General features: G+C 41.6%; 6 protein-coding genes across 6 annotated transcripts; 2 read left to right on the top strand and 4 right to left on the bottom strand.

Annotated features, from left to right (window-relative positions):
• Positions 1-886: 886 nt before the first annotated feature.
• On the bottom strand, positions 887-1,660 carry BCR41DRAFT_335409 (Tim10/DDP family zinc finger-domain-containing protein; the record flags this gene model as incomplete). The annotated part of the gene is made up of 3 exons (XM_022021981.1): positions 887-947; positions 1,088-1,139; positions 1,525-1,660. 3 exons carry the CDS (start codon positions 1,658-1,660, stop codon positions 887-889), a joined length of 249 nt encoding a protein of 82 aa, XP_021882415.1.
• A 178-nt stretch (positions 1,661-1,838) lies between these two features.
• BCR41DRAFT_395380 (hypothetical protein) lies at positions 1,839-4,193 on the bottom strand (the record flags this gene model as incomplete). The annotated part of the gene is made up of 5 exons (XM_022028726.1): positions 1,839-1,969; positions 2,070-2,624; positions 2,752-3,198; positions 3,300-3,708; positions 3,813-4,193. 5 exons carry the CDS (start codon positions 4,191-4,193, stop codon positions 1,839-1,841), a joined length of 1,923 nt encoding a protein of 640 aa, XP_021882416.1.
• A 907-nt stretch (positions 4,194-5,100) lies between these two features.
• Positions 5,101-7,688, top strand: BCR41DRAFT_385857 (hypothetical protein). The gene is made up of 6 exons (XM_022027723.1): positions 5,101-5,391; positions 5,516-5,672; positions 5,772-6,281; positions 6,388-6,546; positions 6,683-7,321; positions 7,467-7,688. Exons 1-6 carry the CDS (start codon positions 5,167-5,169, stop codon positions 7,667-7,669), a joined length of 1,893 nt encoding a protein of 630 aa, XP_021882417.1. The 5' UTR covers positions 5,101-5,166; the 3' UTR covers positions 7,670-7,688.
• A 169-nt stretch (positions 7,689-7,857) lies between these two features.
• On the bottom strand, positions 7,858-14,143 carry BCR41DRAFT_385858 (hypothetical protein; the record flags this gene model as incomplete). The annotated part of the gene is made up of 6 exons (XM_022027724.1): positions 13,067-14,143; positions 12,399-12,586; positions 12,154-12,249; positions 11,881-12,024; positions 10,731-11,744; positions 7,858-10,598 (listed from the first exon to the last, which is right to left on the bottom strand). The coding sequence occupies exons 1-6, from the start codon at positions 13,945-13,947 to the stop codon at positions 7,858-7,860; spliced, it is 5,064 nt and encodes a 1,687-aa protein (XP_021882418.1). The 5' UTR covers positions 13,948-14,143.
• Positions 14,144-15,624: 1,481 nt separating this feature from the next.
• Positions 15,625-20,941, bottom strand: BCR41DRAFT_421426 (hypothetical protein). Its single transcript, XM_022030020.1, has 4 exons — positions 19,904-20,941; positions 19,227-19,484; positions 18,236-19,038; positions 15,625-18,103 (listed from the first exon to the last, which is right to left on the bottom strand). Exons 1-4 carry the CDS (start codon positions 20,693-20,695, stop codon positions 15,751-15,753), a joined length of 4,206 nt encoding a protein of 1,401 aa, XP_021882419.1. The 5' UTR covers positions 20,696-20,941; the 3' UTR covers positions 15,625-15,750.
• A 3,291-nt stretch (positions 20,942-24,232) lies between these two features.
• Positions 24,233-26,846, top strand: BCR41DRAFT_335415 (major facilitator superfamily domain-containing protein; the record flags this gene model as incomplete). The annotated part of the gene is made up of 6 exons (XM_022021982.1): positions 24,233-24,430; positions 24,623-24,719; positions 25,147-25,211; positions 25,411-25,532; positions 25,689-26,236; positions 26,320-26,846. Exons 1-6 carry the CDS (start codon positions 24,266-24,268, stop codon positions 26,844-26,846), a joined length of 1,524 nt encoding a protein of 507 aa, XP_021882420.1. The 5' UTR covers positions 24,233-24,265.
• Between the last annotated feature and the right edge of the window lie 75 nt (positions 26,847-26,921).

The raw sequence follows: 26,921 nt of genomic DNA on the forward strand, positions 1-26,921 counted from the left end.
TTAGTGGCCCTCATAAGTCCCTTGATCGAAATTTTACTCCAATGTGGTACGTACCTTAATATTTAAGCTGATGATGATATTCCTGCGTCCGCTCAAGTCTTCAGTAATCCAACCATCTTTTGCTTCTCATTTATAGTGCTTGTAGAGCTTGTACTGATTAAAGTAATAGGTATATCTGTGAATATGATAGCGATCGGCCAATACCTACCAAGCGCACGGTATGGAGTGCGAGTAATTAGGGTCAAGGAGAGGAGGGGACGGTAATCCAACTTTGATGCTGTGGACATTCTGTTGAGCCGAGATTTCGAATCTCAGGCTTTAACATTCCCTGGATCTAGGGCTGATCCAGCTCGGTCCTTACGCACTTTTAATTCTCTTCCTGCTTTCCCCTTCTCTATCACAAGGAAATTTATTAAGGCTGGGTTCGATAATAAGAGTCAGCGTCTTGGTTCGAATGAAAGTATTAGAGGAATAGAGGTCTTTAGATATATTCTTTAAGGATAGGCCAATCCTTTTTTTTCTTTTTTTTTTCTGGTTGTTTAGTATCTAAGGTAATGCCAACCTAGTTGGCCTGCATGGCAGTTAGTAAGTTGATCTAGTCTTGCTGCATTTGAGAGAGCACGGATGAATGATGATATCCATGAATACTAATTCTTGTTCTACATGCTATACATGGAGTATTTTCTACACACATTTATACTATGAGGAAACAGCTCCATATCTCTAACAAAAGAAAAAAGAAAAGAACAATTTTTGCAACTGTTCCCTGTGTAGATGGACAAAAACAAAAAAAAAGACTTGTCTAAAATGAAAGGAACATGTTTATTCTTATGTAGAGTATCTTGAAAAAAAAGCTAAATCTTTGGATTCCTTAGACTGGAAAGTATTACATGGATCCCTTGGTCTCCTCAAGGCGTCTCACAATGAACAAGCTGGTATCAAGGAAACTATAGGAATGTACAAGTGCACACAAAAAAAAAAAAAAAAAAAAAAAGATTTGGAGAGTATCGTCAGTAACCTTGTCCGATCAACAGGATATCTGGTAGCACTTTTGTTGATTAAAAGCCCAATATCCCCGTCAACTTACCGATCGACAGTGTTGGCGAGGCAGGCTTCCTCTGAACGATCAAGCTTGTTACCTACATTAGCCACACAATTCAGTCAGTTAGTCTGAAACATAAACAAAAGGGTATCAAAAAATAAAAAAAAAGGCTGTCGTAACAAGCATATTTATGAGTAATAGAGCTAATAACAGTGTATGCTGAAGTATGAGTATTGTTCATTTGCAGCCCATTTGTAATTATCCTTTCAATCTCTGCTTTCGTCCTGCATGCTCCACAAAAAGCTGTAAAAATAACAACGTGAGAGCAGCCACCGATTCCTTGGCTCTGGTTATATCAGATCAAGTGAAAATCCAATCCTTGCAAAATATAAGCCGATGAGTTTTTTTCTTAAGATCAGCCGATATACCGCATCATTCGTGCCGCCTAGCAGGTTATACAGTTGCAACAGGTTCGGACATACCAATCTTTGTGACACACTTGTCAAAGGCCAGATCACAGAAAGTGTGAATGGATTGCTGAAGGCGAGCCTTGGCTTGCTCGGCCTCGAGGAACTTGGAAAGCTCACGCTGGGCAGCCTCGTCAAAGTTTTGAGCCATTGTGATTAGATTTGGTTGATGTTGGAAGGTTGAATTGAAAGAGGAATGAAAAGCCCGGCGATCTCTGACATGCACCGCACCATGTTTTCTGTGACTGTTATATGACGCTACGTCCCTTAATATTATCACGTGAGTTTACTTTATTACAGTTCAAAAAAAAAAAACGAGTGTCTTTGTTCTACTTTCTAAATGTTGGTGTTTGTGTGTTTGGGAAGAGTGATACAGGCCGTTGTAACCCGTTCCATTTTTTGTTATATTGTCCACATGCATTACACAATTTTTCATTACGAGCACCAAGGCGCCAGATAGCTATTTAGTTAAAAAAATAAAAAAAAAGCATCAATATGACAGATCTGAATATGGTAAATTGAGATTTGTAAAATGAAAATCTACAGGAACATGTACTTACGTGAGACAAGGGTACCGCAATTGGCACAGGGGATCTGAGAATCATTCCGCCTCCAATGTGCAGGTGTTCCGCCTTCAGAGGTTACAACAGTATGAAAGTTTTTTCTGAAAGTAACATCGCCATTTGAGCTGACTTGCACAGGAGTTGGTGTGTTATTAGCGTTTGATGCACGAGGTCGAGAATATGTCTTTTGATGAGTAGGTTGCTGAGGGATGGCATAAGCATGATGTTGGTTTGATTGTGGGATATTAGGATAGCCCCCTGTCATGTTGATATGGGGAGATAATGCCACTTGGGGTATGATGAAAGTTGATGGTGCAGACTTTTTGTTGCCCATGAGATTATGAACAGGAAACCCTGTTGCATTTGGCGGAAGTCCATTGCGCACCACATTGGTGGGAAATGCAAATGGCTTATTGGGAGGTAATGTTCCTGAAAAAGCAGTTTCCTTGTAAGGAATTCGCTTCATGGTGTCTTCAATCGCCTGTGATGTTACGAGCATGGATGGTGTCGCCTGACTAACCAGTTCCATTAAAGAGTTACGCAGAGTCGCCGCTGTAACGGAAAATACACAGCCAAACGTGTGAAAGGTACAGGATAAGAGTGAGAGGGAGGACTGTTAACACCATTTTTGCCACTCCAAAGTAGATTCACATCGACTACAACGTAAGTTTTGTCCTACCGATCTCCTTCTCTCGAGCACTGACGGTCTGATCTTTCGATGCAAATCTCTCGTCTTGCAGCTTGTGTAACTCATATAGCAAGATGGCATTCTTCTGAATTGCCTCAAGAGGCGTAAGCTTCTCATTATCCGCCTTACCAGAGTTGGCCGCATCTAGTAATTTTTTAAGATCCAAACCCTCCTCTACTAAGAAATTCAGATCCTCTTCCTTAAGAATAACAGTGTTTTCAGTTTCCTGATATTGCTGAGCAAACTCTAATATGCTGTCTAAAGAGGACTTTGCCTTGCGCTGTTCCTCCAATTCCGCAGCGCTTGCTTTTGATTTTTGGGCAACCCTAGTCAAAAGCGAATCATATGCAGTCGATGTGTCTTCTGCATCCAGTTCCGCATGGGTAGAGTCGACGAAGGGAGCAAAGGATGTAAAAGGGGTGTAGGAACAAAATTCAACTGAAGAAAAAAAAATATTGATTAATTTATTTATTTTTCACATGAATTCGTAACAAGTCCTGCTCTTGATAAATGGTTTTAATCTATTCATGATTCCTTACCTCCCGTGCTCTTCCTCTTTGCCGCATCTGCTGCTGGGGGCATGGGCCTAGGCCTTGTATTGACGTCTTTTAAAAGTGGGGGATTGGGGTTTGATGGGGTTGGGACGACCACAGTCGTTGAAACCTCCAGATCCAGGGATTCGTCTTTTACAAAAGCAGCGCTTGTGAACACAAAGCCCTCAGGGCCTCTCTGAAAGAGTGCTACCTTTTCATGATCCCGTCCTGGCGCTGCTACAGCCTGACTCTCTTCCCGTGGTCGAACTTTCTTTCCGTGTGATCGGATTGTGTAGTGAGATTTATCATTGATAAGGTCTGAGGCAAGATGCAGTAACTTCTGTGCATGCTCCTGTATTTCAGGATTCTGAGAATTATCTGTAATAGCCTGTCTGCAAATCCTACCAATGTCATCCTGAATGAAGAAAAATTGTATAGAAATGTTACACAAGATTGTTGGGCTTGCATTTTCTCACTTGTTGGTTTAAGTACGGATAGAAACAGAAGGAACCTCTTTACCTTTAAAGTAAGAACACTGGAATACTGAGCATCCTTGAGTTTTGATTGCATTGTCTGGATCGAAATCTCAACCTTCTCTCCATTGACAACAGAAGTAGCGATTGTAGACATGATCTCATATTTATCCAGTTCTTGAATGACATTCAAGATGGTTGATAGCATTTCGTTGAACTCGAACTGTGTAACTTCTGTGCTTTTAGATGTTGGACTTCCTTCATCGAATTCTGATGTCTTTGCTCGTTTGGGTTCTGTCATGATAATGGGCGATCCTGGATTACTGTCGGCCATTGGGGAAGGATGGGAATTGCGTTTCAAATGTCCATCCTCCATAGCTCCATTGATATGGGTTCCATTCATAACAATATTAACGCTTTCGTCCATTATAGCAATTGTCAAGATTATCAAACTATAAAAGTAAAAAAAAAAAAAAAATAGTTAGAAATCTTGCAGTCAGGTGTCAGTAATAAGCTGTATTAGGCTTAATGTGAAGAAATTCAGCCATGAGACAGTATCAATTCAATTCGCGTAATAGTTTTTTTGATGTAACATTTCATTTTTTAAGGGTTCATCCGAGAGCAAAATATGCCCTGCAGTTGAAAACATAGATCAATCAGAAAATCAATTGTGCTCATGTTGCATATTGTTGTAGATCAGCTTATTAAAAAGAAGGTTAGCAGAACTTTACCAAAGACTGAAATTATCAAGTGCGGATTAGCAACTGTGGCAGAAAAAAAAAGCAGGCAGGGCGCGTCCTTTATATAATTGTTCCTCTACATACCCAATAAGAACAATTGATATGTGTGTTAGTTCTATAGCGTGTCTATGGTGGGTGTTTGTTCAGATGAGAAAGATGCATTGTTCTGTCCATGTCAAAAAAGCGGAGGAAGAAATAAATAAAATAACCACTAAAATAAAATCCATACAAACTGATTGACAACCTTTCTTTCTTTTCCCTCCTTTTACAAAAATATTTTTAATCGCTGAACAAGTGTGACGCGGAGAGAAATAAAATAAAAAACCAAGATGAGGCGAAGCAGGATAAAGATTATGTGTGATCAAAAGAAAGCAAAAATAAAAAGCGAGAGACAGAGACAGAAAGCATGCAATACAAATAAAACAATGCAATGGTTCTTTTGGGCAAGGACAGGAGCAGAAAACAAAGTGAAGACACTTTACTTCAAATCCTCCTCTCTTCATCTCTTGACACATTTACGGCTCAAATGGCGTATTAGAGCCAAAATCGTGCTGTACTCGCTCTGGCTTTGCCTGTCACTCTCTTGAGTCTCTTCACAGCACACGACCACAAACACGTAAAGAAAAATTGCATTCATTCAATTATAACAACAACGGCACCATGGAGCGACTCAAAGGTGAAGGGGTCCAAGACTGGCTCAGTCAACATCTCACTGCTCCTTGGCAGGGACATCAGACTGTGGCTTCTGAACTAGGAAATGACATCATTGCCAACATTAAAGAACGTTGGTCTCAACTCGACAGTGTGGTCCGTCTTGGCGTGCTCTTCTCATTGATCAGTCTTAAGAAAGCTCAACAACTACAACTCAAAGATAAATGTCAGGAGGTAATAATCTGTTTATTATAATAAAAAAAAATAAGTGCTTATCATGGATCAACTGAATCGATTAAACGATATGGGGCCATAAAGAAGCTGACAACAATCTTGGTTCTATCGTAACTACACTTAGTTAATAGATCATGCGTGCTCGGATCCAGACGACTGGGTCCGACTGATCTCCCAGATGTTCAAAGACTATCCAACAGAAGGAATATTGCGTTTTAACGTGGAACAGTTTGCAGACCAAGCGCAGCTTGGTTCTCTCATGGATGAACTCACCAATCACAGTATGTAAAAAAAAAAAAAAAAAAAAAATCGTCGTCCGATGATTTAATACTAACCCAACATCCCTTTGTTTTTTGTCTTGCCTTGTTGCCGTATATTAGTCTCACATGATGGAATCAAATTTCATCCAAAGGAGTTTGCATATTTGAATGATTCGGTTTGTAAAGCGGCCCAAGGAAAGGATCCAAAGACAAAGACATATCCACCAATCACAGGGCCCTCGCTACAACAACACTTCAACCTCCGGGAATCACACCTCACTATTCACACAGAGCGAGCTAAGAAGCTTAAGAAGATGGCTGAACAAGCATCGTCTGCTGCAGGTAACTTGTCTATTTCCATCGGTGGTACGGGCGTCGTAGGATCTGCTGGGGGACCCCTTTCAGCCACTTCACCTGTTGGCCCAGGATTAGGATCAGCAGGCTTAACAGGAACTGGGGGCAATGTAGCGGCTGGTGGATCAGCAGCAACAGCGGGATTGTCATCGACACAGACTGTCCCTGGTGGACCCCCTCGGCCAACAAAAAACGCTTCCACAGGACTTTTTGTGCGTAAACCTACAGGGTCGTTTCTACGGAATAACCCTCCGCGACCAATGCCCATACCTAGAAGTACGTCTTGCTCTTTCTAGGACATGAAGTTTATTATGCTTTGTTTGTAAAGCTCCATTTATTGACTGAGCACTTATAACCCCTATCTCCTTTTTGTTTCACATAGACCCTTCAACAGGGCAGCTTCCTCTTCGGTCACCAAGACTTGATGGGTCTACTACACCACGTTTAAATCAAAAATCAAGTCGTATTCAAATCTTGGATATCCAGCAAGGAAATGAAATCATGCAGAATATGAATGACGAGAAGAGGAGGAAAGAAGAAGGTATGTGGCATTGGATATGAATTTCTAGGACTTTCCTGTAATGATAACAAACTTTTCTATGGGAAGTATTGATATTGAGAGCGAATGTCTTTTTTTTTTCTTTCTTTTTTGTGCTTCTGTGGATTCGATGCTTTAGCTGAGCAGCGTGAGAAGGAATTAAAGAAAGAGCAAAGAGCATTGGAATTGGAAGCCAAACGCCAGCAGGATGCAGAAAAGAAGGCACAGGTCCAGAAAGAGAGAGAAGAGAAGAAACGCGAACGTGAGGAGGCCAAGAGATTAAAAGAAAAACAGAAACAAGATCGGGACGAGCAGCTGCGACAGCAGCGGCAACATAAGGAGCAAGACCAGCAACAAGACCAAGATCGACCACGTGGGCCTGATGAGGATGAAGAAGAAGAGGATGACGAAGGAACCCTTTCTTCTTTGCCTGTCCGGAAACGGACGCGTATTGCTAGCATTAGTAGCTCGCGCAGAGGATCCAAGGATGACGGTGATGATGAAGACAATTATGAACAAATGGATCGCTCCTCTGGCGTGGAACCACCTAGCCCTATTACGACGCCCTCGCGTAACCAACAAAACGAACAGCCAACACCCGAGGGCCATCTCAATAGCGAACAGTCTATCAGCAACTCACATACTCCTCCGCAGTCTTCCCATCAGCCACAACAGTCTAGTAACGTGTTGGCGGATCACCCCACAATCTTCCAAAATATCAATCTTTTGACTCCAGAAGACAGAGTATATATTGAGGCATTCTTGCAAGGACATCCCAGTAAGATTAATATAATAATGCAATTTCAATTTAATCCATGCAAATGGCTTTTTTTTTTTTTTTTTTTTTTTTGCTATCGCATGCTAGTTAATATCGTTGCTTCTAATCAATCCTTCCCTTCTCACGCTCGTCTAATCATTCCTAGTGAAACGACCACATGAGAATGAATCTCTGTATCAGATTGTTATGAACCAGGAACAAGTGACGGATGCTTCAGGCCGGCCGATGTACGAAACCATATTGATTGAAATGAATTTTGACACGGGTGAGTGGAAGAAGATCAAGAGACGTCGAGCAAAACCTCATGTACCAACAACTTCAGCACAACAAGTGCATCCAAGTAATTAGAAGTAATAATAAAGTAACCATATTACAAGATATATATAATATATACTTTAGTTCTTACAAGTTCTTTTACTTATTTTTTGATGAATAACAAAAAAATATGGTACAAAATATGCTTGCTCTATCTAGTTATGGCTTCACTACCACTGTCTTCTTTTTCTCTCTCTCTCTTTTTTTTTTTTTTTTTTTTTCTACAATGATTTACTCTCAAGCAGTTGTTCCTGTTGCCTGTGTAACCTCCTCATCTCTCTCTCAAATCTTCGCTGTTCTCGATCCTGATGTGCCTTATAGGCCCACCAGCGTACGGGATCTGGTAAGAATACTGTTCCTATTGCCATTGGAGGCAGACGCTGCTGCTGTTGACTTTCTGACGATTCAACGGATGACGATCCTTCCATGCCCTGAGTATCGCTGCTGCCATTGCTGCTTCTATTGTGACTGTGCTCATGACCATGACCATGGCCATGCCCGTGAATAGTTTCAGATCCACTTTCGTCTGTGCCAGTGGAAGTAGCTACTACAGCGGCAACTTCTTCCGCATGCATAACAGGTCGCGTCCTGGGATCGCCTGGGAAGACAATCAATACGTTCATTCCCAAGAGAGGACCAGGTTCATATTCCTGTCGTCCTCTCATCCTGACAGAACGTTTAAGTGGAGTAGAAGGGGATGCTCGCTCCATATTAGTAACAGCTGTGGTAGGATCGCCTCGATGCGGTAGTGATTCCATTTCAATTGACTCTGAAGTCGAGGATGGCAGGTTGTCCTTGTCGTCCTCTAAGTTTAATTCTGTAGGAACTGGAAGAGCGTTTGTTCTTGATCGGAGAGTCATCTTTGAAGCAGACCTATGGATTTCTCGAAGGGTACCGCCCACTCCGGCACCTACTCCAGCACCTACTTCAGCATCTACTCCAATTCCCGCGCCAGAGGTAGGTGGTCGTGGTTCTCGTGACATTCGTACACGGGAGCTTGTACTTTTTCTGGATGTGGATCGAGAAAGCACAGAGGAAGGTGTGGCTCTGCCATTCGTCTGTTGCTGTCGTTCCTTCAACTCTCGTTGCTGTCGGCGCCAAATTGAACGCTGATATCGTCGATAATGTCTTCTAGTTCTGGGAACCAGCCCACCATGGAAGACGAGAGGTTCGATCGAGATTGGTTGGACCAATAAAGGATTCCACCTACGCCGCTGCGGCAAAACTTGCGCAGACGGAGAAAGTGATTTTTCTAGGCTATTCAAGTCCGTTGGTGAAAGCATGTCGAGTTCCAAGATTCCATGATCTTCCCCATTATCATGACGGTCATTATGGCCGACGCCCGTTCCATCATCATTACTATCCCCATCCTTATCCTGTCCATCCTCAGCAGTCTTCAGTTGCTTTTGATCTTCAGCCTCATCCTTTGATAATTGAAACTGATGACGGAACGACCGCAATGATGTTGAGCGTTCTAGGCTTTGGCGCAGCCAGTTTTCCCCAGAAGAACCGCCCTCCTCTTGATAATGGGGTTCACTATTTGTGTCTGAAGTTCGATGATGCTTATGGCTGTTACCACTATTAGATGGGTCAGGAGGGGGGTTTGACGAACCAAGATCACGAATGTAATCCGGTTTTACTTGTGAATTTGTCCTATCACGTTCATTATGGCTTGCAGATCCAGGTCTCCTTCCTGCATCTATGCCTGGAATATGAGGCGTTGAAACCAATCTAGTTGCCGTTTCTGTGTCTGGATGGTTCATTTTAGTGGGGCCACGGTTTCGGAGGGTGGAGAAAGTAACGGATCGACCTCTGCTGCTAGCAATAGGTGCCTTCTCTGATGGCTGCTGATGTTGTTGCTGCTCTAGTTGGGGTTGAACTCCAACAATGATCCTGTACATGGGTTTCATGTCTTTTAGACAACTATCTGGGGAAGCTGAAGCTGGCATGGCCAAAGCTTGTCGTCTCCTATTTTCTTCTTCTTCTTCCGCCGCTGCTTCTTGTTCCAACATTCTCATCTCTGCAGCAGCTCTTCGTACTTCATCTCTTTGTTGCATCATCTTTCGGACTTTCTGTCCCACCAAAATCAATACCAGAACCCCCAAGATAAATCCCACTGTTACAAATCCGAGCGTTGCCAAATCGACCTGACTTCCCTTGTCAGGATGATCGTCCACGGGGTGATCCAATAAATGAACCGTCAATGAAAAGGCTACAGCTTCTGAATTGGGGTTTTTGAGAGAATAGACATGATAACCCGAGAACCTACGGGGATCTCCTGCTGGGAAATCAATGAGCGCCGAAGGGTCTGTGGATTGATATAATGCAGAAGAAGAAGGGGAGGCATCCAGACCTGAAAACCGGGTCCATCGGTTATATAATTCACTCACGTTCAAGATACCCATCGGCGTGATCACTGGAAAAGTGCCCTGTGTTGATTCTGGAGGGATGTCGGAAGGAGTTGGAGACGAAGTTTCAGAATACCCATTCCAAGAATCATCTGTTAATCCATGGCTGGCGCGCCAGTACATGTTCATAAATCCTTCCCAAACGTTCTGTGATCGGAAATGGAGTCCAGCCGTCGCAGGCTCGGTCGTTACTTCGAATTGAATATCTGGGTCCAGAGAATCAATATAGGTTTTAAACGTCATTTCTTGACCCGGTTGAAGGACGTTAGAATAGGTGGCCTTGACATCCAGGGCCACTCGACTAGGACAGGTATCTGATGAAGTGAGGACTTGGTCTTTCAGATCAGGCCTTTGACGGATCAAATCTTGGAGGGTTCCATTCTTAGGAATATCTGATGCAGTTCCCAGAAGGAACAAGGGCGATGAAGCCGAGCCCGTTGGTGAGATTGTTAGCTTGGCCTTATCGGTGTCAAACAGACATAGTCCTCCGACATAGGAGCAATAGTTGGGATTGCAATTTTGACAATCATCATATAAACTGCACCATCGTAAAGCTAAAGGCAAAAAGTAGTTTAAAAAGAAATACGAGTCAGTCTTTGACTCCTTTTTATGTCTCTCCTATGTACTTGCTGGGCAGACAAGGAGCCATAATAATCTCTTTTCTTTTTGTTTTCTTCTCTTCTTACCTCGACAGTTGTTGACGTCGGCGGGAGCCCGTGCTGGAAGATTGATAGTGATATTGACTACATCCTGATGTTCATAGCCATTAAAGCCTCCAAAGATATACGCTGTCCATGCAGTCTTACTCCCTCCTGGAGCTCCAGGTGGCCTCAGGACCATCGTGTGGTTGACACGATCTCGGATAACGCCATTTACATCAGCCATATCATAGGTTGTCCAGTTTTGACAGGACATGTCAAACAAGGTTATTTTGTGGACATAACATGACTGTTCTCTCACATTTAGTCCGAGTCCAAAGGGCTTCATTCCTCCATAGATCAAGACCATATCATCGCCCATCAACCCTGCAGGAGCCCAGACGCCCGACACTTGATCGTACATTACTGGCGGTAAATATTGCTGTACCATACTGTTCTCTTGTGGCTCAGCATCTGTAAGTTCTTCCTCATCATCAGGATCTGGATTATTAGGCGATGTGTCTGTATATGGTGGGACAGGTTGGGAAGTCAAAGGGTCGATTCTTGGCGCGAGAGCATACCACAAGTCATGTTGAATATAGTACTGATAAGTAATCGTGTTTCTGGTCGTTTGATTGACCATGCCTCCAAAGAAATAAATCGATTCTGTGGCCTCGTGATAGACTGCAGTGGCGCCAGCTAAGCCGACGGAATTTTGATGATCGGCTCGTTTCCACATTCCGGTTTCAATATCATACATATTCAGTTCCCGAACGGTCTCGCCCTGGGCATTCAATCCTCCAAAGACCACTAGACGGGTCACATTATTCTGAGTCACAAGAACACAACTGGCCCCTGCTCTTCCTGTGGGGAGTTGATCTGGATTGAGGGGTTGTCGTGAAGACCATTGTTTGCCATTGTATTTCCAGACATCTGCCAAAGCATCATAACTCGTGATCCCACCATAGACGTAAAGGTCATCATTGTAAATGAATGAGAAGTGTCCATAACGAGGGTCGGGACCTCTGCCACTGACTGTGATTTTATTCCACTTGTTTGTTGCTTTTGTTTTCCATGAAGGCAAAAAAAAAAAAAAAAAACAAAAAAAAAAAGGATCCTGATGTTCAGAGACTAAATCCTTGTGAAGTGAAATGTTTTTCAATATGAGAGCAGGAAAACACAAGATTCAAAGACATACCAAATGAGTATGTTAGGATTTCAGACATGGACATAAATCGGGTTTGGGAGCTAGTACCGCCGGTGATAAAGACCATGTCCTTGCCAGCATCGTATGCCATTGCATGTTGCGACCTTGGTGTGAAATCTTTGAACACAGCCGCTTCTATAATTTTGTGTCAACACCTTTTTCATGTCAGAAATGAATTTCTCTGAAACAGGAGACAATGCTGTCTTTTCTATTACAAATTACGTAATATAGAATAGAAGTCATCCTCCTCCCTCTTTACTTTACCTCGTTGACAGACAGAGCCAGTATATTGGCTAGTACAAACACATCGATTGGCGTTACAAGTTCCTCTTCCTGAATTCATACAGACGTTGCATGGCACTTTTTTTTATGATTGCACAAAAAAAAAAAAAAAAAAAAAAAAAAATCGGCGTTTTAGCGATTTTGGACAAACAAATACGCCACATTGATATGTTATTTCTATTCTCTAATCTGAAATGATAAAAATAATAACAACAATAGAAACTTACAAATTGCACTCCATCCAGCTGTAAAACCAAATGATCCAGGGGTTCTTTCCTGTGATGTAAAGACTGCAGTCAGATCCGGACCAGACGAATAAATTGTTGGGGTACTATCCATCCAGATGTTACCACATAATTTGGCAATGACCGGAGAAGATGTATCGGGACCATCATAAATCGTCAAATAGTCAATCCTATAATATATCAGATTAACCGAAAAGAGAATTAAAAAATAAAAAAAATAAAAAAAAAATAAAAAAGTATATTGAACAAACAATTTATATATAGTCAACAATGATTACAAAAAAAAAATAAAAATAAAAATAAAAAAACGACAAGTATTTAATATGATTTTAGAAAAAGAAGACTTGGTTTCATTGTAGTCTAATGGTTTTTTCCAATGGTTGTGTCTTTCAAAAATGTCTGATGTCTGTCAGGAACGATGAAATCACAAAAAATAACCACCAGTGTTTTGACCGTTATCACTAAACTCACTGATAAAATGACTAAGCGATCTCTATATATAAAAAAAAAAATACATTCTTCGCCACCCATCTGCAATTTTTGTTCAAAAGAGCAAAAGAACAGATTCACACTTTCTGTGAAACAAACTCCAAAAATAAAATAGGTTGTTTTTTTTTTTTTTTTTTTTTTTTTTTACTTCTCTTACTTACCCGCATACAAGTTGAATAGGTGACCAGAACGTCAATGAGATGATATAGGGTGAGGTATTAGTCGATTTTCCATTCCCAGTTGGGTTCGGGCTAACGGTTCCACCAGCTGCTTGTATGATCCATTTACAAGATCGTGATTGAGCTGGATAAACACCGTCGGGTGAGTTGCTACTAAAAGATCCATTCCAACCAGGGCTGAAGACTTGAGGCATATCTGAATTGCAATTCGTCGTGGCCACCCGAACATCAGGACGAAGTGAATATTGGTGGTGATGACCATCTGAATAAGAATTAGGATCAAGTTTGGAACCCCATGATGAAGTATGACGACCATCCCTATCGTCACCATCTTCATCATAACCATCATTATCACCCATATGACTATCATCACTATCACTGAATCCTGCTGCTGCTGCTCTTGCTGCTAGAATAGGCATAAATCTCTTTGGAGACGTTGGTAATGATAATGGCGATGGTAATAGTAATGGTCGACGTGAATATTGCTCTTCCAAAGAAACAGATTGCTCTTCTACATTGTTGTTCTTGTCAATTGAAGATGAAGATGTAGATAGGGAAGGTAAGGAGGCATCCATAACCTTTATACCATCGCCATTATTGTTATTGTTGTTGTTGTTGTCAATAGCAACGTCCCTTCGTAAGGTCAGGACCTGTCGCAAACTACGCCTAACCAAGTCGTGGTGGTTTAGATCGTTTTTATGCACATTGTTGGAAAGCACAGCAGGGGCTGCTTGGACTTGAGATGAATGCAACTGCTGCTTTTGAGAATGTTGAAATGTGCTAATGAGAGATTGGAGACCGATGGTACAGAGAAGCAGGACAAGGAACAATGGTAGCCAGCGTGGTTGTTGCTGGGGTGCCATGAAGGGTGATAAGATGAAAAAGAAAATTTTTTTTTTTTAAAAATGAATCAAAAATGAGGGGAGGGGAAAGCTCTTCACACACTTTCTTTCTCTCACACTCACACTCGCATTTGCACACTCCACGCTTTCAACTACTCTAGCAGACACACACACAGAGCTCAATTCAACTTTAACGAGGGAGCTATCTGATGATGTGGAAAAAAAAAAAAAAAAAAAAAAAAAAAATGTATAACGTAAAGTGGCGATGTTTTGTACGTAAAGTTAATGTGAATGAATGTTGGAACAGAAAAAATAAATAAAAATAGAAAGATAGTAAGTGGCAGGTTAGATGGCCTGGAGAACTGGATGAATTGGGGACAAATGAGAATGAGTGTGCTGTGCCATGCAAGACATGGCTTCTGTGTAGAAGAGAAGGAAGAGGAAGAGAAATAGAGCAGCAACACAAGGAGCGGGTAAAAAAAAATAATAATGTCTGTGATGGGCGGATGACGCAGAGTAAAAAGAGAAAGACAAAGGGCGATGCGTTTTTAGGTCAGATCATTCGATACGAGCATGCAATGCAATGCCACTGATTTGTCCTTTAAACAAAGATTGGGCAATTGGAAAAGAAATACAGAAAGAAAACAATCATTGACCATTGATCGTCAAAGTAAGAGATACCATGGATTTATACAAGCTCACTGAAAAGCTTGACAGGGGGATCGATGGTCATGATGATGATGTTTATGTGAAGTTTTTTATCCGCATTTTCATCCGCCTCGCCCAGTCAAGTCTAGCTCATAGTGCGTCTCTGCTCTTGTCTTCAACGTTCCAAGCAAATCTTTGCAGGAAATGAATCCCAACGACAATCGCATTAATCGATAACTTATCTCATATTTATTCAACCGCAACATCCCTTTTTTATCCTCAGGAACAATCCTCGGGTCGATTGTACTGAAAAAAAAAAAAAAAAAAAAAAAAAATAGAACTCCATTGACGCACGCGTAGCAAAAAATAGAAAGGAAAGGGGGGGGGTTGCTTCAAAATGCAAGCACAGACATGGACATTGACATTGACATTGATGGATGCAGTTTTTTTTTATTTGTGAAATGTTATCAAAAATGCTCGCGTGCCAATTACAAATGGAGAGATAGCAGAGTAGCACAGAGGAATCAGTCAAAAATATAATGACTGATGGACATGAACACCTTTGTCCCTTTGTCCTTCTTGGTAAAAAAGAGTTTTTCTTTTTCTTCATTTTTTTTTTTACAAATCACTTTGTTTGTCTGATTGCATGGAGCAAAATGCATGTGCAAATTAACTGATGAACATCTGTCCACAGGGATGCTCTCTTTTATTTTTTTTATTTGTTTGTTTTGTTGTTTTGTTTATTCATTGTTCTGTCTTCAGATTGACAATCATTCTACTTTTCCCAATGGATTCAGCCCTGGAGCTGGCTCTTTCAATCTTTTTACTATTCAATCTTTTAAGAAAGTGAGGGTCACCAGACTAGTGCAGGAATATTACCTCTTTGTCCTCCAAATTTATTGCTGCTCTCTCCGCATTAATGAGAAAAGACAACTCCATGGAGCGTCACTATTCACCATGGAGCGTCACTATTCACCATGCCTTGCACGATTGACTCCTTGATGGTGGTTTGTTTACTTGGATGCTAGATATGCCAGATCAAGAGATTTCCGTGCTTTGGCCAAAGTAAGGCTCTTTTTTTATTATTACTATTGTCTCTATTAGTTTACTACGGAGGTATTCTGACAAAGGGACATTGCTTTTAGGGCTATGTACCAATCACCCTTTCAGAAAGGTTTATATTCGTGTCGCTTGTGAGTGTGGATTTGAAGTACTCTGACGCGATCCCATAGTATTAGAACGTGGACTTGACATTGTCCCATGATCACCATGATGCCTCAGACCCGTTGCTGTTCGAGGTACCCATCCTGCTCCCACAGATGTGGCCACCAAGGACGGAACCATGGCTCCTGCATGCATCAAATGTCGATCCTCCGCCATGGCTTTCGTTCCTGATAGCCGGCCTCCACGGATCGCCTTGAAAACCTGTAGCTCTGACCGCACTTTTGTAATCGCAGAATTCCAAACAAGTCCCGCATCACCAGCACTAGCTCCACCACTGGAAGTCATTATGGAGCCTGGTCGGTCAGATGTCACTGATCTAGGTATCGAGTTGACGCGCCCAACTTCGAAATAGGGCAGCCCACCGGCACTATAGGGAAGATTTGTTTGCATTGGCCGGTTTACCCAGTCTCGAAGGGACCCAAACAGTTCCTCAGGAACCAAACGGATAATCACACCCACAGGAATCGAAAGCACTCCCAAGAGAATACAAATCAACCACTGAATACCACCGAGCTTTTCAGTCCCAAGTGCAGACCCTCCAAACTCAACAATGATTACCTGGAAAACAACCATTATCACAAAGATGGTCATGAAATATCGGTTCCGAAAAATACCTGAAAAGATATTAAGATGGTTATCTAGTCGACGGCAGTTCACCTCGTTGAAAATCTGAAGGAATACAAACGTGTTGAATACCATTGTGTCCAGCTCTTGACGCTTGAACCCTGTGTATGCATCTTTCACCTTGGGGTTCTGAACGATCTTATCCCGTAGATAATCGGGGGTCTCGTCATAGTTGAAGATGTCCATGCCTGCGTATTCGAGCACGAAGGTCACTACGAGCTGCAAGATCGCTTGACCCAAGATCATCTTCCACATCGTGAAATTGATTAACGGTGCTGTACGAGGTTCTGGCTGTCGATCTAACAAATCTATTGTCGGAGGATCTGTCGCCAATGCCAGTGCTGCTAATGTATCCATAATTAAGTTGATCCAAAGCAATTGGACTGCAGACATGACGGGCTTTTGCTTCTCAGAGACCACAGCCGTAACCAATGTCAGGATGACTGCCGTCACATTCACAGTCAGCTGGAACTGCAGGAATTTTTTGACCGCATCATTCACAGCTCTCCCCCAAAGAATGGCTTTTACAATGCTTGAAAAATTGTCATCCATCAAAATAATAGCTGATGCTTCCTTAGCCACTTCTGTACCCGCAATACCCATTGAAAAGCCTACATCTGACATCTTGAGCGCTGGACCATCGTTCGTTCCATCACCTGTCACAGCCACAATCTCCCCCATGGCCTTCAGATGACTCACTAAGATCTTTTTATCCTCGGGACTGGATCGAGCCAAGACTTGCAACCTAGGGATGACGGCATCCATTTCCTCGTTGCTGAGAGCACGGAACTTGGGACCCTCCATGATGATGCCTCCCTGAGTGTAGATACCGCATTGCCTTGCGATTGATTTGGCTGTTAGGATATTGTCGCCCGTCACCATGCGGACAAAAACACCTGCACGCTGACACGCAAGGACAGCTTCAGGCACACCTTCGCGCAGAGGATCCTCAATACCGACAATCCCGACCAATGTCAGGTTACCCTCTGCTACCGCGGAAAATGGCACCTCACCGTCTTCCCCGAGCTCAATGCCCACTGGTGGCCATGAATCAAAATCTCTATAGGCGATGCCAATGGTTCGGAGTGATTGTATGGCATACGAGATAATGGTCTTTTGTACTGTTGTTTGAAGCTCTTCTGTCAACTCCAATTCAGTGATCCCTGTCACACAGCCCTTCTCTGACAAGGATGGTACGCCTGCATCGTCGCCGTTGTGTTCCGAACTATTGATCTTCAAAACCTTATTACACCGTTTCATGATAATCTCAGACGCACCCTTGGCATGCAACCTGAATTTGCTAGGTCCCATCTGTACAATCGTAGCCATGGACTTGCGTTCAGATGAGAATGGAAACAAATGAACCACAGGCGCGGATTCTCGTAGCTGTCGATAGTCTGGGCCTCCAATTTTCTTAGAGAAATCTAAAAGCGCCACTTCGGTTTTGGATCCAACAAACGATAAGTTACCCTTATCATCTCCACTCTCGAATGCAGAAGAATTAATAGCAATGGTCTCATGTATGAGTGCTGTGGTAGCAGGGGATAAATTGTCGACAAGTTGACTCATAGGGACGGCATTTCGATTGATAGGGATCGATGCACGCGCGCTTGATTCCCCCTCAGGTATGTCTGCGCTGAAGCGCATATTGGCTCCAAGCGTCCCTGCCACAATAGTCATCCTGAATAGAAAAAAAAAAAAAAAAAAAAAAAAAAAAAATACTCCTGTACCGTTAGCTTGGAATTCGATATACAGGACAAAGACAAAAATAAGCTTAGTAGACAATGGTAACAATGAGCACTTTGTATCTTACTTGTTTTGAGTCAAAGTACCAGTTTTATCAGAACAGATGGTGGTCGCGTTACCCATAGTCTCGCACGCAGCTAGAACACGGACTAGGTTATTATCTTTGAGCATTCGTGTGGTTGCAAAGGCAAGTGCAAGTGTCACGGCCAAGGGCAGGCCCTCAGGCACAGCCACAACCACAACTGTCACCGCTGCAATGATAATGTCGACCAAGCTCTTGACAATGTCCGCAGTATTAGGGACGCCCTTTTTCTTAAATCCAACAAAGTATCGGATAATCAAGATAATCAGCATGAGCAAAGCAGCCATACTACCCAACTTGGCGATCCTTTCTGCCAAAAGATTCAATTTCACCTGTAAGGGCGTGTCCTCAGATTCAGTCCGTAACGATATCATGGTCTTTCCATGAAAACTGTTTGGACCAACACCGGTGACCACATAGATGCCTACACCTTCCAAGACTTTTGATCCAGAGATAATAAATGGGTCGACTTGATGGATTCCATGAGTCGGTTCTGTAATGACTTCGATCCCCTCGTGGTTGACTTGGATTGTGCTATGACCTCTGCCCTTAGAAGGAACAGCCGCTTCAGCTTCAGCCACAGCCTGTTCAAGCCTCAAAAGGTCTTCAAAAGTCACTTTCTTGACCGCGTCCGATTCTCCTGTCATAGCGGATTCATCACACTTGAGGTTATGCCCACCGAGATAGATTCCATCAGCAGCGATGACATCGCCAGGTTCCAAATGAACGATGTCTCCAACTAAGATATCAAATACTGACAAAAGGACCGTTTCACCGTTTCGAATTGCCTTTTTTTGTAGCAAGAACAATAAAAAAAAAAAGACTTTTTGAGGTATTTCCTCACAATACATAATACTCTCATTCCTCATTCCATAATATACCATTATGTTACACCATTATAATGAAAGCATCGATTTTTGTTACTTCAGAAGATTCTTTTTGTTCGTTTTTTTTTTCTTTTACAACACTTCTTTACCTTGACTTCACGATCTTCCTTTTTGGCATTCAGTTTACGGAATTGGGCCTCCTTTTGATAATCATTAATAGAACCGACCAAGACAACGATGATGACAGCTACCAAGATAGCCACACCCTCGACCCAAGAGATCTTTGGATCCGTAGCATAATAGGATGTGTAATCCTTATGGAAGCGCTCTGTCGCCTCATGCTTCATACCATAATCTTCATAAATGCCTAATCCGATCGAAATAACTGCTGCTGCGAGTAACAGGAGCTGAAAGGGGAAAATAATAAAAAGGTGAATGAAGGAGGTCAGTTGATTGAGATGCATTCTGAGAATTCCAATAAAAATAAATAAATAAAGAAAGAAAGAGTAATGCAGAATGTAGCTGGGGCTGGATAAACAATACAAAGTGAAGGAACTGTAAAGACTGTAATAAAGACAGGCAGACAAAGTGTTTGTAAAGACCCAAGCCGAAGGTATGGTCCCTCAAAGTAAAATTGGTGGGGACACAAAGAAACGCACGGACGCGTTCGTTTGTGGGGAGAGGAGAGAGCGAGGATGGCCCATGCACTCAAGACCAGTGCACTGAATGGAATGTGGTACTGTGAAATGTCAAAGCAATTTTAAATTGAAGCATGATACATAACAACTTGTTGTAGGCATCATAATAATGAAAATCAAATACTTGCCAGAATCTTCTCCTGCAAAGCAATCCACATCAACTGGAATATTGACTTTGATTTTCTCTTGGGAAGCACATTCTGACCAAAATAATGGATACGGTCCTCAAAAGAGACTACGGTGGTATCAATATTGCCTGATCGATATACTGAGGATGGTGTTGCTACTGTCGCTGCTGCTGCCTCTTCTCTTGGTCCTGGTCCTGGTCCTGGTTCTGATCCTGAATTTTCTCCTAATGTTGTTTTTTCACCATCTCTTGATAATCCTCCAGCTCCCACAGGCTTTTTCTCAACCATTTCATCTGCAACCTTCACATCCCTCAAGGGCTCGATGCCTGCTGTGGATAAACCTTTGACAGGATTAGCAAATAAACCCGCTAGAATGCCTTCGGGCCCTCCATAGGCACTTAATTTCTCTGGTGCTTTTGGATCGATCAAGTCCATCAGCTCTTCTGGGGTGAACGCAAAGGGACCGTTGTTGTTGGGTTTGGAAGGGGGTGGTTGAGGAGCGGTAATGTCATTGTAGTTGTTCTTTTGGGTAAACTGCTGTTGGGGCTCTAAATGAGATGGTAACGAGCTCTTGTGAGGTTCTGTTGCTGCTGATGGTAATAGTGTCATTGAAGCATGGTCTATGAAAGGATTGGTTACAAGTTGTTCCTGTTCCTGTTGTTGTCGATGTGGTTGGTATTCCTGCAGTTGTTGATTCTCGCCACCAGAAAGCCTGTTTTCAGTCGGAGGTGGAGATGAGATAGTTTCATGGACTTGAATTACACTATCAGGACCTAGTTCCCCCTTATCCATACTGGCGTCAGATAGTTGGCTAGATTGGTATCTTCCTTGTTTCTTCTTATTCTTTTTATTGTCTCCTGTTCAAGCAACAGTGAGTTACACAGGACAAGGTATCAGCGTCTTGCTGTTACATGCAATACCTCAATACAGCAAGTCAGGGGGGAGAAGTGAATAGCACGGCGGATAGGGGTGTGTAAGGATGAAAGTGTGGTGAATATGAATGGGTAACGGCAAGGAAAGAGAATCGGAAATAAAAACTGAAGGAATAAATGGATGGATAAAAAAATAAAAAAAAAAAAAAAAAAAAAAAAGAGTGAAACAGATAGCTGCTAAAAAGTGGCATGGGTACAATCGGGAATGGATAGTATGGATAGTTGAATAGAATAGACAAGGGTTCGTTATTCTATATTAATACTCGGGCTGCTTGAATGCGTGGGTGCGCAGACAATGACACGCAGCTCTGCGACCTTTTTTGTTTTTTTTTTTCCCGACTGTCTTGTCCATGTAACTCTTTATTTTTTCGAGAAGCCTCAGCTGTCTTGAATACGCTCAAGACAAAGCTGTGTTGGCTGCATGATACTTGGTAGTAACTAAGTCCAAATCTGTTTCAGGTCCTGAATGTGCTTTAACAAAACAAAATAACACAATGTATAAGAACAGATAAAAAGAAAAGAAAAGAAAAATGTGGCATATAATAACTTAACAGTGGAATGAGCACCTTGACCAGCTACTAAAAGCTGGAGACAAAATAGACTCGATGAAGTTATTAATGAATGTGTCTTCGTTGACCCAGCTCCCTTTAGCCTGCCAGTCAAAGATCAATCCAGAGTCTTGACCCTCCCAAAATCACGTTAATTGCCCAAAAGATAACGGATGAAGGCACCATGGGTTTCTTTGAGAGCCATCCCTGCAGCTCCTCGGAGCTATCGATTGAGACACGAGCAGCCAAGCGAGGTATTAGATACAACTCAGAATTTTACACCAGTAGGTTGCAAGGTGGAAATCCTGCTGCATAACATGGGCTGATAATGCTTTAGTATCAGTGCAGGGCCTTAATATCATGGCAATAACAAATAACACGAAATTATTGCAGTGTCGTAATTGAATCATAGACTTTTGCTTAAGTGATACTTACGGGATCCAATCAAGGGTAATAGCGGCTTTTGAATCACTTTCACTCTTCTATATCGCATTAACTCTTCTGATACATCTTAATTGCCAACTAAAATTCGGTTTTCGGAGCCCCCTGACAATGAGTTTGAGTTCGTACCAGCTTCAATAAGTCGACCAATGCTTTTTCGATTCTGGAAGCTCGCCAGCATGATCATATTTATTTTTTTCCCTCCCCTCGAAGGATGTCCCTTGGTAATGAAGCCGTTGTCATTAAAGTCCCGAGAAGACGGAAAGTCATCCAGCAGGTCTAAGTATTGACGCTTCTTATCATTTAAAAGTCATTCACTATCCTCCAGAGAGCCTCTATCGCTAGCCGACTTGACAAAACCATCCTCGATTTTAAAGAGCCCAGTGCAGAATATTGGGTTCCTTAACGTCTTTGACGTTTCTGCTAACCACCAATATGGATGCAATATAATACTTGGTTTTAGATTCAATCATCCCTCGTTGAGAGAATAGGAGGATTGAAAACATCGATACTCAGACTAAGCTTTCGCTGTTGAGACAGAAGGTATATATATATACCTTGTACAGTTGTATAAACCACTAAGATATAGAATAGAGAAGAGTGATGGGGTAGATGATTGTAGAGCTGAAAGGAAGAAAGAGGAAAAAGAGCAGTTTTAAAGCATAAAAGCTTCAACATCATTGCACAGACTGCCGTGTTGGCTCTAGATTACTAGTTAAGGAAATTTGTCTACCGAAAGAAGCTGGTATTTCGTGAGCTATAAACAGACGCGTTGCCAACGTGTGTTTTTGAACTTTAAATTGATGTGGCATTGAATTAGGTGTGTAAATACACCATGTACATGTACATGCAGTAATCAGTTTGAGAATTTTTTTTTATGTCCCACGAGACCATGTTCATTTTATGAAGGTGCTAGACAGGAGCATTATCCTTTGATTCAGAAGAGTCATGATGTTTTTATGAAGAACAGAGTCTTTTTTTTCGATGAATCAAGATGTTCAATCACTAGGCAAAAGATCACTATCAAAAAAGCAGACCCTGTGCTGATAGTAATGTTTGACATTTTAAAAAGATGGAGGCTTATCGATAACTGATTCAAATATTGTGATGGTTGATTATCTACAAGCCAGTATTGAAATCGGATGTGTTCTCTATGTGTCCTGGATGTGTTTACACACACCCAATTCAATGGCACCTTCTAAATTTGATGGACCTAAGCCCTAGCTTAGCAGTTGTCCTCTGACATTAATTTACGCCAATTTACTCGAAAGAAAAGAAATCTATTCTAGTATAGACGTCCAGGGGATGATGGAGGGCGGTTTGCCTTCACAAGACCATGTTTTACAAAGATTGAGTATATCAAAATCAAAAAGTGGTATTACTACCTGTACTTTGACTAGAACCCATGGCCACACTCTTCAAAGTTGGAATCGGTTTTGGAGACAAAAACCTCTATTACAACCAGTCCACAACGCACAGACATGGCGGCAGAAATTTATTCTTTGTTGAATTAAGGAATCGCTCATAAGCATTTTTTTTTGTTTTTGTTTATCTTACACAATGAACGGTCTGTGCAATGTAATGGGTGATCAGTCAGCCATCTGTGACACAACTCGATGACCAAACAGTAACGCAGTGTTACTGTTAATGGGTGAATGGGGATTCCGCTGTCTTTGAGTTGTCATGACATCCATTATCTAAAACTCATTGATTATTAAAAGAAATCTCTTTATAATTAGGCTATGCATCTTTTCAACTCTAGGGCTCGTTCAAGGCTGGAGATGCAAAAACCGGTTTCGAGAGAAGAGGATTTATGCGGGAATACGCATTCACTTTCATGTGGATTTGCCTGGTTCAAAAGAAAGAAGTAAGGAAGGGAAAGAAGAAAGGGAGCGAGAAGAATGAAGGCTTCATATGACCATGAATAGCTCCGTCCTAAAAGTAAAATCAAAGTAAAGCAAAAGTTGTTAAACAGAGGACAAGAGGAAGATGTTGGGATGATTCATCGGATCCTTGGACTATTTATTGCTTGCATGCAGACAATGCAGACATGCAGAAGAAATCCTTCGTTAGCTCCGTGTCCTCTAATTAAACCCCCTCCTCTCCCTGAACAACTTTTAAAGACAAAATCCCTGCTATTTCATTGGCAGGTCATGTCCTCGCGTCTGTAGCATTTGCCTTGTGAAATTGTGTGATTGGGAGTTTTATTTTGCCGCAACTTCCTTCTTTCCTCTTTCTTGTTCTTTCTTTCCTTGGCATTCTCATTCTCATTCTCATTCACTCATTTCGTTTCTCTCTTGTCTTGGCACTAGCACTGTCACCAACAAGTCACTCTTGACCCCTCTTTCCACATTTATATATTTATATACTTTCAAACTTCCAACAACACTTTTTTTTTTTTTTTTTTTTTTTTTTACCGCAGATATCATATCCTGAGCAAAATGATTGCTCCGGTTCCTCAGGGCGACACAGCAGCCGAGGAGACGAGGTCTTTGCTCGCACGAAGCAATGGGCCCAACACAAAGCCAAGTTCCGTTATTAACAGGATCAGAAAGGCACCACTTACAGTTGCATTTGTGGTGGCCACCGCTCTCTTCACAGACATGGTACTTTTTTTTTTTTTTTTTTTTTTTTTTTTTTTACTTCTTTCATCGTTTTTCTTAAAAAAAAACAAGAGGCTACGTCAAGTCGAACGATGAGGAAGAGCAGGATCATCAGTTGAAGCCGAAAACTGATAATCTTTCTGTATCTCACACCTTGATCTTTTATTTTTTGTAAACCATGTTTTTTGTTTTTAGGTTGTATACGGTGTAGTCGTTCCACTTCTACCTATCATTGTCAAGGGTCGTCTCGGTGGTACCTCCAGCGATGTGGGTCTCTTGTTTGCTTCTTATGGTAAGAAAAAAGTACTCTTTGTCATAGCAGTATCTTTCACATCTCATCTTCCTTTGCTCGGACGAAAACGTTTTCTGGAACCAGAATGTAAACAAAGCCATGGATGTCAAAGGAGATCAACAACCCTATTAGTGTAACTTTTTTTTTTTAACTTCCTCCAGTCGAATGCTCTCATTTTGGGTTTACTGAAATCTTGTGTCCGAGGGAAGCCATGTGATAAGATCTGTCCAAACGGAAGACGGGAATAGTTGGGATAGAAAAACTGCTTTATTACTTCTTCTCACCACCGTCAATTCTCAGGACCAAAAAAAAAAAAAAAAAAAAAAAAAAGATGATATTCGACAGCCACCATCCACTAGAAAAGCTTACACAAATAAGACTTATATTAATGACCATCCATACATGATTTTCATTTCATATCAAATAGCCATCGGTCTTCTTGCATCTACGCCTATCTTTGCGATCTTGAGTGACAAGTATCAAAATAGGAGGGTAAGTGATAGTAAGATAGTATTATCATGACAACAATGTTGATCATTCATCCATGAGCACTGCCTTTCTTTTTCTTTTCAATTGTAATCGCGTAATCGCACGTCTGCATTGATATAACTCTCTTGTGGAAGAAGAAAAAGGCTAATTTTGGCTTAAACATGTATTTAAAAAAAAAAAAAAAAAAAAAAAAAACTCTTAGATACCCATGATGGTTGGAATGCTTGGGCTCGCTGTTGCAACTGTTGGATTCTCATTGGCAAGCAACTATTGGGTTCTCATCGTTGCTCGAATTGGTCAAGGCTCCGCAGGCGGAGCTTCATGGTACTGTTTTATATATATGTGTATATTTGTATTAAATTGATGGCCATCAAGGATTTTTTTTTTCTCACATGAATGTCTGTTATTACTATTGTTATTAATATTGTTATTATTATTTCTTTTTTTTTTTTTTTTTTTTTTTTTTTTATCTACTATCAGGACGATCGGATTAGGAATGTTGGCTGATGTTTATCCTCCTAATAATCTTGGTACTGTGATGGGTGCGACAATGATGGCAAATACTATGGGATTTCTATTAGGACCCGTGGTTGGCGCATATTTTTATGAGTACCATGGATATAAGGCTCCATTCATTTTCTGTGCAGTGCTCGCAACCCTGGATTTCCTTTGCATTCTCTTTATTGCAGAACCTGAAAAGAGGAATAATGTTATAGCCGTAAGCCCATCCAACAGCTATAATGGTGATATTGAAGCACATGCTCAGGATGTTATTGACGATATTCCTAATCAACATCAGAAACATAAGCAAGCTGGAAGCAGTAGCAGCAGTAGCAGCAGCACTGGCGATGACTCGCAGTATGGAAGTGTACCAGGATCATCATCATCGTCCACAAATAGCTCAGCTGTTAAATCGAAGGATGATTCTAACAAGAGTTGGACAGACGTATCCATGTACACCATTGCAAGTAACTGGACGATTACCTGCTGTCTATTGGCAACTTTTGTCGGTGGATGTGTATTCACAGGTAAGCAACCATGTTGCTCATCCTTTCTTGTTTCATTCTTTTTTTTAATATTAATTCATCTGCTTTTTGCTTGACTTCAATAGGATTGGAGCCTATCCTTCCTCTATATCTCGGAGATATGCTTCATGCAACTCCCACTCAAACAGGGCTTATCCTCATGGCCGCCGTTTTCCCATCCTTCCTTTCCTCTGTAATTGGGTACTATGCAGATCGAGTCGGTCATTTTTACGTCTCCTTCGTCGGCATGGTGATCTTTGCGATTGCAGCGTTATCATTGGCTCTTCCAAAATCGTTTACCGCTTTTATCCTTCCATTAGCGCTCTTTGGCCTTGGATCCTCCATGGTCCAAACACCGTTGCTCCCAGCCATGGCAGATGTCGTCGTCAAGGAGGGTTGGAATGGTTTTGCAAAGACATATGCTCTCTACAACATGGTGTATTCTCTCAGTATGGCTGTAGGACCGACCATAGCCGGCTTTATCTATCAGGATTATAGTTTCCCATTGACAATGGTGATGTTTGGTACCATGACCATTCTAGCTATACCAGTGGTCTACTCGGCACAAATCAAAGTATTTATTAACTACTTTATGAATGTTTTTACGAGGTAGAAAAAAAAAAAAAAAAAAAAAAGAAAAGGAAAGAGCCATTTAAAATAAATTCAAGAGCATGAATACTGTATAATA

This window comes from Lobosporangium transversale, assembly GCF_002105155.1.
Source record: "Lobosporangium transversale strain NRRL 3116 chromosome Unknown BCR41scaffold_14, whole genome shotgun sequence".
In the NCBI taxonomy this organism is placed as follows: Eukaryota; Fungi; Mortierellomycota; class Mortierellomycetes; order Mortierellales; family Mortierellaceae; genus Lobosporangium; species Lobosporangium transversale.